The following is a 15,675-nucleotide window of genomic DNA, read 5'->3' on the forward strand; positions in this document are numbered from 1 at the left end:
TTCCCCCCACCACATGGCTAACAGCTGGGAACATTTTTGTTCAGCCACAGGCAAACAGCCCAGCATTAACAGGCACCTCTGAATGTCTGCTTAATAAAACCACCCTATTTCAACCATGAATATCACTCTCTTGAGGATAACACATAAAGGAACAGATGTCGTTTGAATGCCAGCAAACACAGGGACCATACACTGCAATGCTTTGTTCTGCAGTGATTCTGGACTACATGCTACTGGCCTGACATAGTAAAGTGTCCTCCTATGGAGGGTGGAATAAGGCTGCCCTCCCCAGAAACCTTTTGCAAAGTCTTTCTTTGGGAGTACATCCAGGAGAGCTTTATGGAGCTGTCTGGGAAATCCTCCAGGGACATGTTAACAGACTTTTCCAGTAGCTGTACTGGCTGTGAATGCCAGGGCAAAGTAATCATTAAACACGCTTGCTTTTAAACCATGTCTAATATTTACAAAGGTACACTCACCAGAGGTTCCTTCTCTGCCTTCAGTGTCTGGGAGCCTGCCTTGGATGGGTTTGGAAGTTCTGGCTCCACATCCAGGGTGAGAAACACATCCTGGCTGTTGGAAACCGGTTTCTCCCCTTCCTTGCTAAGAGCTATCTTCAACCACCTCCTCCTCATCTTCCTCGTCCCCAAAACCCGCTTCCGTATTACGTTCTGCTCCATTGACTGAGTCAAAGCAAAGGGTTGGGGTACTGGTGGCTGTACCCCCTAGAATGGCATGCAGCTCATCATAGAAGCGACGTGTTTGGGGCTGTGATCCGGAGTGGCTGTTTGCCTCTGTTTTTTTGGTAGGCTTACCTGAGCTCCTTAATTTTCACGTAGCACTGCTGCTAGTCCCTGTTATAGCCTCTGTCCTTCAGGCCCTTGGAGATTTTTAAAAAATTTTTGGCATTTCATTTACTGGAACAGAGTGCAGCTAGCATGGATTTGTCTCCCCATACAGCAATCGGATCCTGTACCTCCCGTTCGGTCCATGCTGGAGCTCTTTTGCGATTCTGGGACTCCATGGTTATCTCTGCTGATGAGCTCGCCACACTGGCCAAACAGGAAGCGAAATTCAAAAGTTCGCAGGACTTTTCCTGTCTACCTGGCCAGTGCATCTGAGTTGAGAGCTCAGTCCAGAGCAGTCACAATGGAGCACTCTGGGGTAGCTCCCGGAGGCCAATACTGTCATATTGCGTCCACACTTCTCCAAATTCGACCTGGCCAGGCCGATTTCAGCGCTAATCCCCTTGTTGGGGATGGAGTAAAGAAGTCTATTTTAAAGAGCCCTTTAAGTCGGGAGGGGGGAGGGATTTGTCATGTGGACGGGTGCAGGGTTAAATCGAGGTAATGCTGCTAAATTCAACCTAAAATCCTAGTGTAGACCAGGCCTGAGAGTATCCACCCCTGGCTTTGATATTGGCAGTCTGTTGCTCCTCCCTAGGGAGGTGTGATTAGCAGAAACTTGAGAACCTAAGGAAATGCTTTAGGAGGTGAAGACTGCAGTTTCGTCTTGGCCCAGTCAGCTTCAGAGCGATGGGAAACTCCCTTCTATAATTAACAGATGAAACTTGCAGAGCTCCTACGTTGGTCTCAGTGAACTGAGTTTAGTGAGCTTTCACAATGTAGTTCTTCAAAGAACCGCAATTTTCTGAGTAACTCCCATTCCTCTTCATTTTTCTCCTTCCAACACATGCATTTTATTTCTAAAAATAGTGAATTCCCTTATCTCCTGCTCTATGAACTTGACAACCACAAGTGGTTCTACCTCCAAACAGAACTCCTAATCCATCTTCTAAATGAGACTACTGCTTTAATCTTAATTTTGAACAAAAAAATAACTGTAAATGACTATTTTGATATTTTCATGAGAAGATGTAGTACTGATTAGACTGGAAATGAATTAAAAAAAGTTTGTTTTTTTTTTAGGCCTGAAAAAAGATTAACTCTTCCACCTCGGTTTCAGAAAGAACTTCAAGTGCATCTGTCCAGAAGCTCTCCAGTGGATTCAAATGGTATGTGGGTTTTCCACTTTGGGTTAGGCATGTATTCATAACATGAACCATGTTTATAGCCTTTTATTTTGTACATAAGACAATACTTTTAACAATGAAAGACTGGTAAAGCCAATATACCCACCCAGTCTATTTTCTGAGGGAGCTTGCTGTGCAATTATAAACTGATTAAACATAAAAACAGATATTCTGAATCAAACCAATGGTCTGTCTAGCCCAGTTTCCTATCTCTGACAGTGGCCAGTGCCAGATGCAGAGGGAATGAACAGAAGGGTGCAATTTTGAGAGAGCCATCCTCCATTGCCCATTCCCAGCTTATGGCAATTGGATGTTTAGGGACACCCAGAACATGGGGTTGCATGCCTGACCATCTTGGCTACTAGCCATCTATGGACTTATCCTCCATGAACTTGTTTGAACCCTGTTACAGTTTTGGCCTTCAGCACTCCCGTAGGAACAAGTTCCACAGGTTGACTATGCACTATGTGAAGTACTTCCTTTTGTTGGTTTTAAACTTCTTGTCTGTTAATTTCACTGGATGCCCCCTTAGTTCTTGTGTTATGTGAAGAAGTAAATAACACTTTTTCTTTATACCAGTCATGATTTTATAGACCTCTGTCATGTCCCCCCTTTTTTTAAACTGAACAGTCCCAGTCTTTTTAATTTCTCCTCCTATGGAAGTTTTCATACTTCTAATCACTTTTGTTGCTCTTCTCTGCTCCTTTTCCAATTCTGATATCATTTTTGAGATGAGGTGACCAGAACTGTACACAGTATGCAAGGTGTAGGCATATCAGGGATTTATTCTATCCCTTTCTTGATGGTTTCTTACATTTAGGGTTTTTTCTGCATGTTGAACAGATTTTTTTTCAGGGAACTATCCACAATGACTCCAAGATCTCTCTTGAGTGGTAACAGCTAATTTAGACCTCATCATTTTGGATGTGTAGTTATCTCTTACTGTAATTTACTTTGACCAGGACTGAGGATGGTATGACTTACAAACTTTAGCAAGACACTTTTGGTTTGTAAGCGATTTTTTTTTTTTTGAGTACAATTATAATCAATGTTAGGACTTAGTTTTAGAACCACAGTTAAATGAGTATTCAGCAGTATGGATCCAGAGTCACTAAGTTATCCCTCCAGCAGGTAGCATGTGCCTACCAATTGTATAACTGCAACATAACTGGCAGAAACTTCTAAACCATCTGTCTGTTTGCTCTAACTGAGGACTGCCACCCTATGGTTGTAGGTTTTGTTATTAGGTGCATGGTTATAAAATTCCTTCAGAAGAAAAGGAAGAAATGAGGAAAGTGGAGGGAGTGGATAGGGTAACAGTAGCACTTGTGGGCTTGTGTACAAATCTTGCTCAATGCAAAGAGAAATGTGAAAATTTAAATACAGTTATTCACATCTCTGTGTTGACAAGTACATTGTACCTTTAATGTTTTCCTGTTGCCAAAGTCTCACTTTCATACCTAATACAAAAGACTTCCCTGTTACAGAACAGTACCCCATATCTCCTCCTGGGGCACTGCTTCAGTGCTAATAGAGTGAAGAGAGCCACCTACTGAATCGCCAATGCCCACCTCCCTGTCCCAGAGATTTCCCTTCCTGACTTGTCGCACCCCTGTTTAACAATGCCTGAGATTATTGCTCAAGGTAGCATGGCTGAAGATTTCCAAATCATCTCTACATCTTGCTTGTAATACACCTTTTTCAAGAGACATGATGTACTTTGTACATGACCAAGAAGGACAGTGGTGGAAACAAAATTCTTTGAGTGATGATCCCTCTATATAGTCCACACGTTGGTACGCATACACACCATGCTTCTGAATCTGAGAATTCTTCAAAGCAGCGTCCATTGACCCAGAAATGCACAGTAGCTCTCCTCATGGTGCTGACCGAGAATATAAGAGTTAGTGTGTGTCGACGACTCTCCAGTTCCTCCTTCCTGCCAGATGGTCTGAGTTGGAATTGTCCTTTTCTTGGTTTTATAATTTATATTACTTAGCTTAGTTAAAGATTTTATAGTATAGAGGTTTCAGAGCAGCAGCAATGTTAGTCTGTATCCGCAAAAAGAACAGGAGTACTTGTGGCACCTTAGAGACTAACAAATTTATTTCAGCATAAGCTTTCATGGGCTGCAGCTACAGAGGGTGGCTGCGGTCCTGGAAATCCTGTTGGAGGAAGTTCAGGACTCACATCATCTGCTATTGGACATCCTCCAACCCAAAAGGCCATCCAGTGTGGCCCTCCCTATCAATGAGGCTATCCTGGTACTGGTGCATGCTGTATGGCACGCACCAGCCTCGTGTGAACCCACATCTAAGCAGGTGGAGAGATGCTACTACTTACTAGTTAAGGGGGCAGCTTTCTTGTTCATCCATCCCCCCCTTAGCTTCCTGGGTGTCCAAACATCTGCAGAATAAGTGAGACAGCATCCACAAAAATCCACCCCTCCAGACAAGATTGCTAAGAGGCTGAACCTGCTGGGTAGGAAGGTCTGTTCCTCTGTAGAACTTCAATTCTGCATTGCTAATTATCAGTCTCTGCTAGCTAAGTATGACTTTAACTACAGTATGCTAGCAGAGTTCAAGAACAAGCTCCCGCTCGAACACCAGGAGCAGTTCCAGGCGCTGGTAGATTAAGGGAGACTGGTCACAAACGTGGCCCTCCAGGCAGCAGTGGATGTGGCCAACATCCTCTGTCTCTAGCCACCAGAGTAGTTATGTGAAGGGACCAAAATACGAAACAGGATTTCCCTTTCGATGAACCTAAACACTTCACCAACAAGACTGACGAATTCCTGCACTGGGATTCCAGATCAACACTTTGGTCCCTGGGCAGATATACTCTGACCCCTAGACAGACAGCAGATACAATCTGCCCACAGCCGCGCACACCCTATCATGCCTACTATCTGTGCCAAGAGCCACCATGCTGACAACTGTGGTCTGCCACAACCACCTCCTCAACCTTCTCCCAACCGCCGGCCAAAATCCAATTTTGATGCACAGACAGAGACCCGCGAGCCTCCCTCGATACCACCCACAGCACCCCATGTCATCTTTGAGGGCTGTCATTCCCTATTTGCCCACAGACAGTTGGGTACTGGAGGTCATCCACCATGGATGCTCCATAGCGTTCCTTTCCTTCCCACTTCATCACTCTCCCACCTAACCCTCCCCCCCCGCACCCCTTCCATCATTTGCTCCTCTAGGGGAAGGGGGTAGAGGAGCCCATCCTGCCTCAGTAGAGAGAGAGAGAGGGTTCTGCTTACCGTACTTCCTCACTCCAAAAAAGGGTGGAGGATGCTGCCCCTTTCTAGATCATTAGTTGCTGAGTACATTTATCAGGAAGTCCAAATTCTCCATGGTGACATTGGCATTGTTTATGTCCTCCCTGCACCAAGGAGCTTGGTTTGCAGCTCTCGATATGAAAGACACTTACTTCCATGTGGGTAACCACCCATCTCACTGCAAGTTCCTCCATTTCCAGGTAGGGCACCACCATTATCAATTTCGGGTCCTCCTGTTTGACATAGCGACAGTGCCAAGATTATTCACAAGTCTTTGCTGTAGTAACGGCCCAGACGCTATGCCTTGGCTACTAAGTATTCCCCTACCTCAATGACTGGCTCCTGGTGGTGCTGTCTTGATTGGAGGCACTCTCTTTGATCCACTGTCTCAGGTCTTCTAGCATCTCTAGGTATCTGTCAGTGAGGAAAAGTCGGTGTTGACACCCACACAGACAATGAATTTAATTGGGGTGCAACTAGGCTCTTACTGTGGTCTGGGCCTTCATCTCACCTGACTGCTTTGCAGCACAGACAGTCCTCATCGTGCACCTGTGTCGCAGATGGCACACCATGGTCTGCCACTCTCTCCCCCCTTCCTTGGGCATATGGCGGCCTTCACTTGTGCTGTCTACAAGCTTGGCTTCTCTCCATTTACAAACCGAACAGAGACCATATTGACTTCAGGGTCACCATCCCAGAGACCATGCTGTCCTCCCTCACATGGCGGTCCTCTCTGTCCAAGATCATGATCAGCACTCCCTTCACCCCATTCACACCACAAGCCACCATCATGACAGATGCCTCCCTCTCTGGATAGGGAGCCCACGTAAACCACCTTACAGCTCAAAGGGCATCGATGCTGTGTGACAAAACATTCTAGAACTTGGGTCAGTCCTCCTCACGTGCAAGGCCTTCCTCCTGCTCATACGCTCCCTATACATTCAGCTCCTCTCTGACAACATCACGGCGGTGTTATACATCAACAAGTAGGACAATGCCAGGTCCCTCGGCTTCAAGTTGGTCTGGCTATGGAACTGGTGCATCTGCAATGAGGTGACATTTCAGACTGCATATTTACCGGGTGCCCAGAATTCTCTGGTTGACACGCTCAGCAGAACTCTCGACCTCTACCTCAACCACGAGTGGGAGCTATGCGATGCCATAAAGTGAGGAACCCCTGATGGACCTCTTTGCCACTCTGGAAGTCAAAAGCTCCCCATCTATTACTCCAAAGGACCTCTAGAAGAGAGCTCTCAAGGCAACACTCTCCTCCTTCCCTGGATGGGCAACCTTTGCTACGCCTTCCCCCTCCCACCCTCTTCCCCTCCTACTGCAAGTGCTACACAAGATTCACCAGAACAGTGCCACTGTCGTCCTCATAGTATCTTTCTGGCTCCAGCAATTCTGGTTCACAGACCTCCTCAGACTCTCCATCCAGACAGCACTCTGCACACTCCTAAATCTCCTCACTCAAGATCGGGGGAGATTCAGTCATCCCAGTCCAGACTCTCTTCCCCTCACAGCCTGTTATTTGGATGGGCATTAAGTGTAGACAGTGCATGCTCTTTCCCAGTTTCGCAAATCCTCACCCAAAGTAGGAGGGACTCCACTGGGACCTGCTGCCAAGCTAAATGGAGATGATGCGTAGAGTGGGCCCATGGCCACCACCATTCACTGAGCCTGATGATCATTCCCATCATTCTTGACTGCGTCCTCAAGACCTTGGGTCTGTCTCCGTTCTCTTCACCTGCATTTAGCAGCACTTAGCACCTTTCTAGCCGTATGGACAGCACATCTATATTTACATACTCCACCACTGTGCACTTCCTAAAAGGTTACTCAACCCCTTTCCAGGGGTGCACACCCCCATGGGACCTTAATCTCATTCTCTCTGCCCTCACAAGACGTCCTTTTGAACCAACAACAGGCTCCCTCTCCACCTCTCCGTGAAAGTGGCATTCTTAGTATCTATTATCTTGGCCAGGAAGGTCAGTGAACTTTTGACCATGATGGCAGATCTTGCCGCTCCCCCCCCTCCATATTCCACAAGAACTAGGTGTTCTTATGGCTGCACCCCAAATTCCTTCTTAAAGTGGTGTCTGAGTTCCACCTCAGTCACTTGATCCACTCGGCAGTATTCTATCCAAAGATGCACACCTCTCTGCTAACAGAGTCTCTTGCACTTCCTCAATGTTTGATGCTCACTAGCCTTCTACATCCACAGGACTTGCCCATTTTGGAAATAAATTAATCTTTTTGTAGCCATTGCAAAGGGATAAGCCCCCTTGCCCCAGTGAATCTCCAAATGGGTCTCAGGGTGCATCCTTGAACGCTACAAACTCTCCAATCTACCGCCTCCCTGGCAGGGTAACAGTGCAAGCCGGGAGCAAGCCGCTGCCTCAGTCTTATTTGTAGATCTGTCCTGGCAGGACATCTGTCAAGCAGCGATGTGGCATTCTGTCCACACGTTCATAGTACGCTACACCATAACACGCAGCAATGACAGATGCTGCTTGGTTCTCTTGGTATCCCACAGCCACTGCTGCACTGATCACTTCTCACAAGTCAGCCACCTGTGGAATATAGACAGGGACCACATGTCTCTAAGAACCTCCGCTTACAGGTAAGTAACCCCCTCTTCCTTTTGTTTGTTTTAAACCTGCTACCTGTTGATTTAATTGGGTGACCCCAGTTCTTGTGTTATGTGAAGGAGTAAATAACACTTTTTTTTCTCCACATGATTCATGATTTTATGGACCTCTATCCTATCCTTTATTCATCTTTTCCAAGCTGAAAAGTCCCATTCTTTTTATTCCCTTCACATCGGGAAGCTATTCCATACAACAAATCATTTTTGTTGACCTTGTCTGTACTTTCTCTAATTTTTAACACATCTTGTTTTGAGATGGGGTGACCAGAACTGCATGCGCAGTATTCAAGATGTGGTTGTACCATGGGTTTATATAGAGGCATTATGATATTTCCTATCTTATCTATCCCTTTTTCTAATGCTTCCAAACACTGTTAGCTTTTTGACTGCCATTGTATGTTGAGTGGATGTTTTCGGAGAACTATCCACAATGACCCCAAGATCATTCCTGAGTGGCAACAGCTACTTTAGAACCCATCATTTGTATGTATAGTTGGGATTATGTTTTCCAATGTGCATTACTTTGCATTTGTCAACACTGAATTTCATCTGCTATTTTGTTGCCCAGTCACCCAATTTTGTGAGATCCCTTTGTAACTCTTCAGTCTGCTTTGGACTCAACTATCTTGAGTAATTTTTTATTGTCTTCAATTTTGCCACCTCACCTGCCTATCCGTTTTCCCAGATGATTTAGGAATATGTTGAATAGGCTGGTCCCAATACAGATCGGTTGGGGAACACCACTATTTATCTCTCTCCATTCTGAAAACTGACCATTTATTCCTACCCTTTGTGTTCTGTCTTTTAACCAGTTACTGATCCATGAGAGGACCTTCTGTCTTATACCAAGACTGCTTACTTTGTTTAAAAGCCTTTGGTGAGGGACCTTGTCAAAGGCTTTCTGAAAATCTATGTGCAGTATATGTGTTGGATCACCCTTGTCCACATGTTTGTTGACCCTCTCAGAGAATTCTAATAGATTGGTGAGGCATGATTTCCCTTTACTAAAGCCATGTTGACTCTTACCCCAACAAATCTTGTTTATCTGTGTCTGATACTTTTATTCTTTAGCACCAGGCAAACTGGCTGAAACTATAATAAAGTTAGGCTTATTGGCCTGTAATTGCTGGGATCACCTCTAGAGCCTTTTCTTTTTTTTAAATTAGCATCACATTAACTATCCTCTGGTCACCTCGTACAGAAGATGATTTAAATGATAGGTTACATACCACAGTTGGTTGTTCTGCAGTTTCATATTTGAGTTCCTTCAGAACTCTTGGGTGAGTACCATCTGGTCCTGGTGACTTATTACCATTTAGTTTATCAGTTTTTTCCAAAACCACCTCTGACACCTCAGTCTGGAACAGTTCCTCAGATTTGTCACCTAAAAAGTGGCTCAGGTGTGGGAATCTCCCTCACATCCTTTGCTGTGAAGATTAATGCAAATAATTCAATTTGGTTCTCTGCAATGGCCTTGTCTTCCGTGAGTGCTCCTTTTAACACCTCAGTCATCCTGTGGCCCCACCAATTGTTAGCAGACTCCCTGATTCTGATGTATTTAAATTTTTTTTGCTATTGCTCTTCAAATTCCTTCTTGGCCTGCCTAATTAAACTCTGTCAAGTATATGCCCCTTCCTAGTTTCCTCGGTAGGATTTAACTTCCAATTTTTAAAGGATGCCCTTTTGCCTCTAGTGGCTTCTTTTTTACTTTGTACTTTTAGCCACTGTGGCACCTTGGTTGTCTTACTATGTTTTTTAATTTGGGGTAAACATTTAACTTGAGCCTCTGTTTTATGGTGTTTTTAAAAAGTTTCCATGCAGCTTGCAGGCATTTCACTTTTGGAACTATACCTTTTAATTTCTGTTTTAACTAGCTTCCTCATTTTTTATATAGTTCCTCTTTCTGAAGTGAAATGCTACTGTTCTTTAAAAGGAAATTGTAGAACAAACTGACACTTGAAAGTTGTAATTTTTCCATCTTTACAGATAATTTGAATAAGCCAATGTCAGAAACACACAGCATCCCCACTGGCCCTTCTAATTCTAACATAAATGAAGTTCAGAATCGTATTAAAGAAGTTTTGAATAAGTACAGCAATGGTATCTGGTTATCGAAGATGCCACAGTTTTACAGAGAGATATATGAAGAGGAACTTAATACAGCCTTACTCCAACAGTTTGAATACTGGCCTCATATTTGCACAGTAAGTTTTTGGCGGTCTTGCCACAGAAGCTGCTAATATTTTCAATAGAAATGTTCAATCTTTTTTAATAGCATCTGTGTGACAAATGTCTCTTCTAATAGTTCTTACATTTAGCTTTTTCCTTTAACATAAACGCAGTGGTACAGATTTTTTTCAAGGAAATGTTTTCTTATACTTAAACTTTTCTGGCTATGGATCACTAGGAGATTTGAGAAGGAATGTTTAGCTCTGTTTGGGAAAAGTGCAACTTCTGAGAGAGCATTTTCCTCTGCTTTGTCTGAAGTGACAAGTCCCACTGGACATAAACATGACAACTAATCCTCCTGATTATCATTATAATATTAGAACATTATAGTTCTGGTAAATGTACATCTTATTCCATGAACCAATTTAAAAACAGTCAACGTGCATCAGGGCAGTGAAGCAGTGTGAAGAGATGAATATTGTGGGTGGGGTGAATTAGCAAATGATAATACTTGAAATGGTCAAAGTCATTGTAACTAGAGTAATGAGTAACCAAAGGGATAACAGACTTGTTAATATGAGCATAGCTTGTCTGGTGGCTCCCTTTACACTCTCCAGTTATGATCTGCCTCACTGGTTGAACAGCAAGAGTTTTAGTTTTACCCTTGATTTCAAATGTTTTTCTTGGGCTTTTCCCTTCCTCCCCTTGAGTTTTTTAGGCCTTCTGCCTTCTCTTCTATCTGACACGAGAACAGAATAAATGACAGAAGCAGCAAGAGAATATAAATTAAAGGGAAATAGTCTTCTTTTCCTTATCATGAGGATCTGGGATATATCAGCTGGCAAAATTCAAGTAAATGTTGTGTGTTTATATATATAGAGATAGAGATATAATTACTTGCAGCCTTCTGGGAAGATGGTAATACAGCCTATGGATGTTCTGCCTGGGTTCTGGGCAGTCTCTGTGCTCTTGCACAGGATGTAAGGCTCGTCAGGACAGCTTTCAGAGTAGAGGTGCTTTGACATCCCAGGCCTTTCTGATAGGGTCCTTTTTCTCATGTGGGGTGGATATTGGACATCATGAAATAACAGCTTTAAAACAAACAGGAGACACTCCTTTACCTTGCATGGTGACAGGTTTCAGAGTGGTAGCCTGTACCGGAAACCTACTGACTGCTATACTTCCCTACATGCCTCCAGCTTTCATCCAGACCACGTCACATGATCCATTGTCTACAGCCAAGCTCTAAGATACAACCACATTTGCTCCAATCCCTCAGACAGAGACAAACACCTACAAGATTTTTTTCAACAATTCTTAAAACTACAATACCCACCTGCTGAAGCGAAGAAACAGATTGACAGAGCCAGAAGAATACCCAGAAGTCACCTACTCCAGGACAGGCCCAACAAAGAAAGTAACAGAATGCCACTAGCCATCACCTATAGCCCCCAGCTAAAACCTATCCAGCGCATCATGAAGGATCTGCAACCTATCCTGAAGGACAGTCCCTCACTCTCATAGATCTTGGGAGACAGGCTAGTCCTCGGTTACAGACAGTCCCGCAACCTGAGGCAAATACTCACCAGCAACCGCACAACAAAAACACGAACCCAGGAACCTATCCTTGCAACAAAGCCCATTGCCAACTCTGTCCACATATCTATTCAAGGGACACCATCATAGGACCGAATCACACAGTCACACCATCAGAGGTTCATTTCCCTGCACATCTACCAATGTGATATGCCATCGCATGCCAGCAATGCTCTTCTGCCGTGGACATTGGCCAAATAATAAATGGACACAGATGAACGCAAATCAGACATCAAGAACTATAATATTCAAAACTATAATATTCAAAAACCAGTTGAACACTACAACCTCTCTGGTCACTCAATTACAGACCTAAAAGTCGCAATACTCCAACAACAAAAAACTTCAGAATCAGACTCCAATGAGAAACTGCATAATTGGAATTAATTTGCAAACTGGACACCATTAAATTAGGCTTGAATAAATCCTGGGAGTGGATGGGTCATTACACAAAGCAAAACTCTTTCCCCATGCTAATTTTTCCCCTACTGTTACTCACACCTTCTTGTCAACTGTTGGAAATGGGCCAACCCGATTATCACTACAAAAATTTTCTTTCTTTCCTCCTGCTGATGATAGCCCACCTTAATTGATTAGTCTCATTATAGTTAGTATGGCAACACTCATTTTTTCATGTTCTCTGCGTATATATCTTCCTACTGTATTTTCCACTGTATGCATCCAGTGAAGTGGGTTTTAGCCCATGAAAGCTTATGGCCAAATAAATTTGTTAGTCTCTAAGGCCTGGTCTATCTCGAATTTAGCAGCGTTAAACCAAATTAACCCTGCACCCGTCCACACATCGAAGCCCTTTACTTTGATATAAAGGGCTCTTAATATTGATATCTGTACTCCACCTTGGCAAGAGGAGTAGCGCTGAAATCAGTATTGCCATTTCGAATTAGGGTTAGTGTGGCCATAATTCAATGGTATTGGCCTCCGGGAGCTATCCCACAGTGCACCATTGTGATTGCTCTGGACAGCAATCTGAACTCGGATGCATTGGCCAGGTAGACAGGAAAAGCCCCGTGAACTTTTGAGTTTCATTTCCTGTTTGCCCAGCTTGGAGCACTGATCAGCACAGGTGACCAAGCAGTCCCAGAATCAAAAAAAGAGCTCCAGCAGAGACTGTACGGGAGATACTGAATCTCATCTCTGTATGGGGAGATTAATCTGTTCTATCAGAACTCTGTTCCAATAGATGAAATGCCAAAACATTTGAAAAAATCTCCAAGGCTATGAGAGACAGAGGCCACAACAGGGACTCGACACAGTGCTGTGTGAAACTTAAGGAGCTGAGCCAAGTGTTCCAGAAAGCCAAAGAATGAAATGGATACTCACGGAGGGAGGGGCGACTGACGACTGTAGCTATCCCACAGTTCGTGCACCCTCTGAAAACCATTTGAATTCTTGGCTGAGTTCCCAAAACTTGAAGGGTCAAAAACCTTGTCGTGGGTGGTTCAGGGTATATGTTGTCATAGTCTTCCTCCCCCGCCTCACCCCCTGTGAAGGCAAAAGGAAAAAGTTCCTCACCTTTTTTCAGTGACACCGTATGTCTACTGGATGCTGCTGGCAGACACGGTGCTGCAGCACTACATAGCAGCATCCCCTTCCCTTGCCTTACGGATGGCAGACAGTACAGTAGGACTGGTATCCGTCGTCGTCATCCAGTGAGTGCTCCTGGCTGGCCTTGGTGAGGTCGGACAGGGGTACCTGGGCAAAAATGGGAATGACTGCCAGGTCATTCTCTTCTTTAAGCTTTGTCTAGTGGAGATTCACTCCTGCCTGGAATATCATAGCAGCTGGAGGCTGCCCTCCCCTCCCTGATTTGATCTCTGCTTGCAGAGGCAATAAAGTCAGTGTTGTTCCTGCATTCTTTCTTCATCACACAGATGGGGGAAGGAGGGAAGCAATGGGTGGCATTGTTGCAGGGGCACTAGAATGGCATGGAGCTCATCATTTCTGTGGGATGTCTGGGGCTCTGACCCAGAGCGGCCGTTTGCCTCTCTGGTTCTTTAGAGGGCTTGCCTGATATCCTAGGCAGGACTGACTCTTCATTACACAAAACTTAAGGGAATGAACTGGGGAGTCATTCCCATTTTTGTTCATGCGCCCCTGACCAACCTCACAGAGGCCGACCAGGAGCACCCATGACAGCAGCAGACAGTACAGTGTGACTGGTAACCATCATTGTCAACTTGCAAAGCAGCAGACAGTGCAGTAGGGCTGGTAACCGTCTCTGCTAACTTGCAAAAGGCAAGGGGATGGTGCTGTGTAGCACTGCAGTACCGCGTCTGTTAGCAACATCCAGTAGACACATGGTGATGGTGAAAAAAGGCTGAATTGGCTCCATGGTCGCCATGCTATGGCGTCTGCCCAGACAATCGAGGGAAAAGGGTGTGAAATGATTGTCTGCCATTGCTTTCACAGAGGGAGGATTGACTGACGACATTTACCCATAACCACTCCCGACAAATTTTTGGCCCTATCAGGCGTTGGGATCTCAACTCAGAATTCCAGTGAGTGGGAGAGACTGCGGGAACTATGGGATAGCTACCCACGGTGCAACGCTCCAGAAGTCGATGCTAGCCTTGGTACATGGACGCACACCACCGAATTAATGTGCTTAGTGTGGCCGTGTGCACTGGACTTTATACAGTCTGTTTCCAAATATCTGTTTCTGTAAAATTGGAATAATCCCGTAGTGTAGACATACCCTAAGGTGCCACGAGTATTCCTCATTCTTTCTTCTTTACCTGTCTTTCTCTATCAAGGAAGTTAAAACATTCTTTGCCATGCACTCTGTGGATGTGGCAAAGTGGACCAAGATGGCTCCATCATCTGTGACATCATCCCCCTCTGACCAGTATTCCTAATGCCTTTCTTCAGAGGAGGAAGAAGGGGTAGCAAATGTGACACCTCCCCTCTTGCTGGTAAGAGGAGGGTTATTTCCTCTTTGGCCTCTCATGAGGAAATAGTTTTCTTCTATCTCACCACCTGATGTTTTCAGACAAGTCCAGAAGTTGATAAAGTATAACAGTCTGGAACTGGAAACTTCAGCTATGCAGGAAAATACACACTGCTTTGTTTGATATCCTGGAGTCCAAGGAGAGAGGGAAATGTGCTCTATCCCTTTTTATAATGTGCTTGATCCAGCTAAATGGTCATATGGCCCAAAGTCAAGCTGTCATGGCCAGGTATAGCTTCATCTGTAAGAAAAACTGCTCCCTATGCCTGCCTATAGTTTTTCTCATACTCAGTAAAAGGACCGGGTGACTGAGGAGTGTGTAGTGCATATCCTATGCCTAGTTTGACACTTCACCTTGTAAGGTGGCATCATCTGTTTCTGACAGTACTGCTGACTGAAAACCTTGAACCTTCCACATGACCGTGGATTGTAGGGGAAAGACCTCCTGTTTGAGGAGAAGGGGTTTCATCAATCTTGAGATGAAAAATGCAAGGTCCTTCATTTTCTCCAACATTTCATCTATCATGTCTGTCTCTGGGACTGTGCTAAACAGCCCAGAAAATGGTCTGTACTTCCTGCTTGTACTTGCCCATCGTCTTCTAGTTTTAGTTTGAGGCAGCCTTGGCAACATCAGAGGAAGCAGGGCAGTGGAAAACACTTTAGGCAGGTAATGTCTTTCATTTTATGTAGTACTTAGTACAGTGTGTAGGCCTGGTGTTGGTTGGAGGCTCAAGTCTGTACTGTAATGAAACTAACAATCTCTTAATGCCCTTCCCAAAATCTAGTTTATGTCCCAGGGAAGCTAGGCTTAATACCTTACATGTCAGTAAGGCTCTTTGAGATATGACACAAGGCATTTTGCATATCAATTGAAATTTTAGTAGTCTTTGGGAATTGATATAAAAGGAACTCTTTCCACTAGGCAAGCGCTGCTTACTGAAAATATTAGTTGACTGGGGTGTTAGTACTTCAGG

At 44.5% G+C, this 15,675-nt stretch overlaps 1 protein-coding gene across 4 annotated transcripts in view; it reads left to right on the forward strand.

Moving 5' to 3' along the window:
* Positions 1 to 15,675, forward strand: part of TDRD7 (tudor domain containing 7) — a 79,937-nt gene that overhangs the window by 11,890 nt on the left and 52,372 nt on the right. For 3 of the 4 annotated variants that reach the window (XM_030566870.1, XM_030566867.1, XM_030566869.1), the window contains exons 2-3: positions 1,929 to 2,014; positions 9,955 to 10,172. In XM_030566870.1, the coding sequence (XP_030422730.1) occupies positions 1,929 to 2,014; positions 9,955 to 10,172 (304 nt within the window). Of the gene's footprint in view, positions 1 to 1,928; positions 2,015 to 9,954; positions 10,173 to 15,675 lie in introns of those variants that run through there. The other variant, XM_030566868.1, reaches the window with a different exon arrangement.

Source organism: Gopherus evgoodei, chromosome 6, assembly GCF_007399415.2.
Source record: "Gopherus evgoodei ecotype Sinaloan lineage chromosome 6, rGopEvg1_v1.p, whole genome shotgun sequence".
Taxonomy (NCBI): domain Eukaryota; kingdom Metazoa; phylum Chordata; order Testudines; family Testudinidae; genus Gopherus; species Gopherus evgoodei.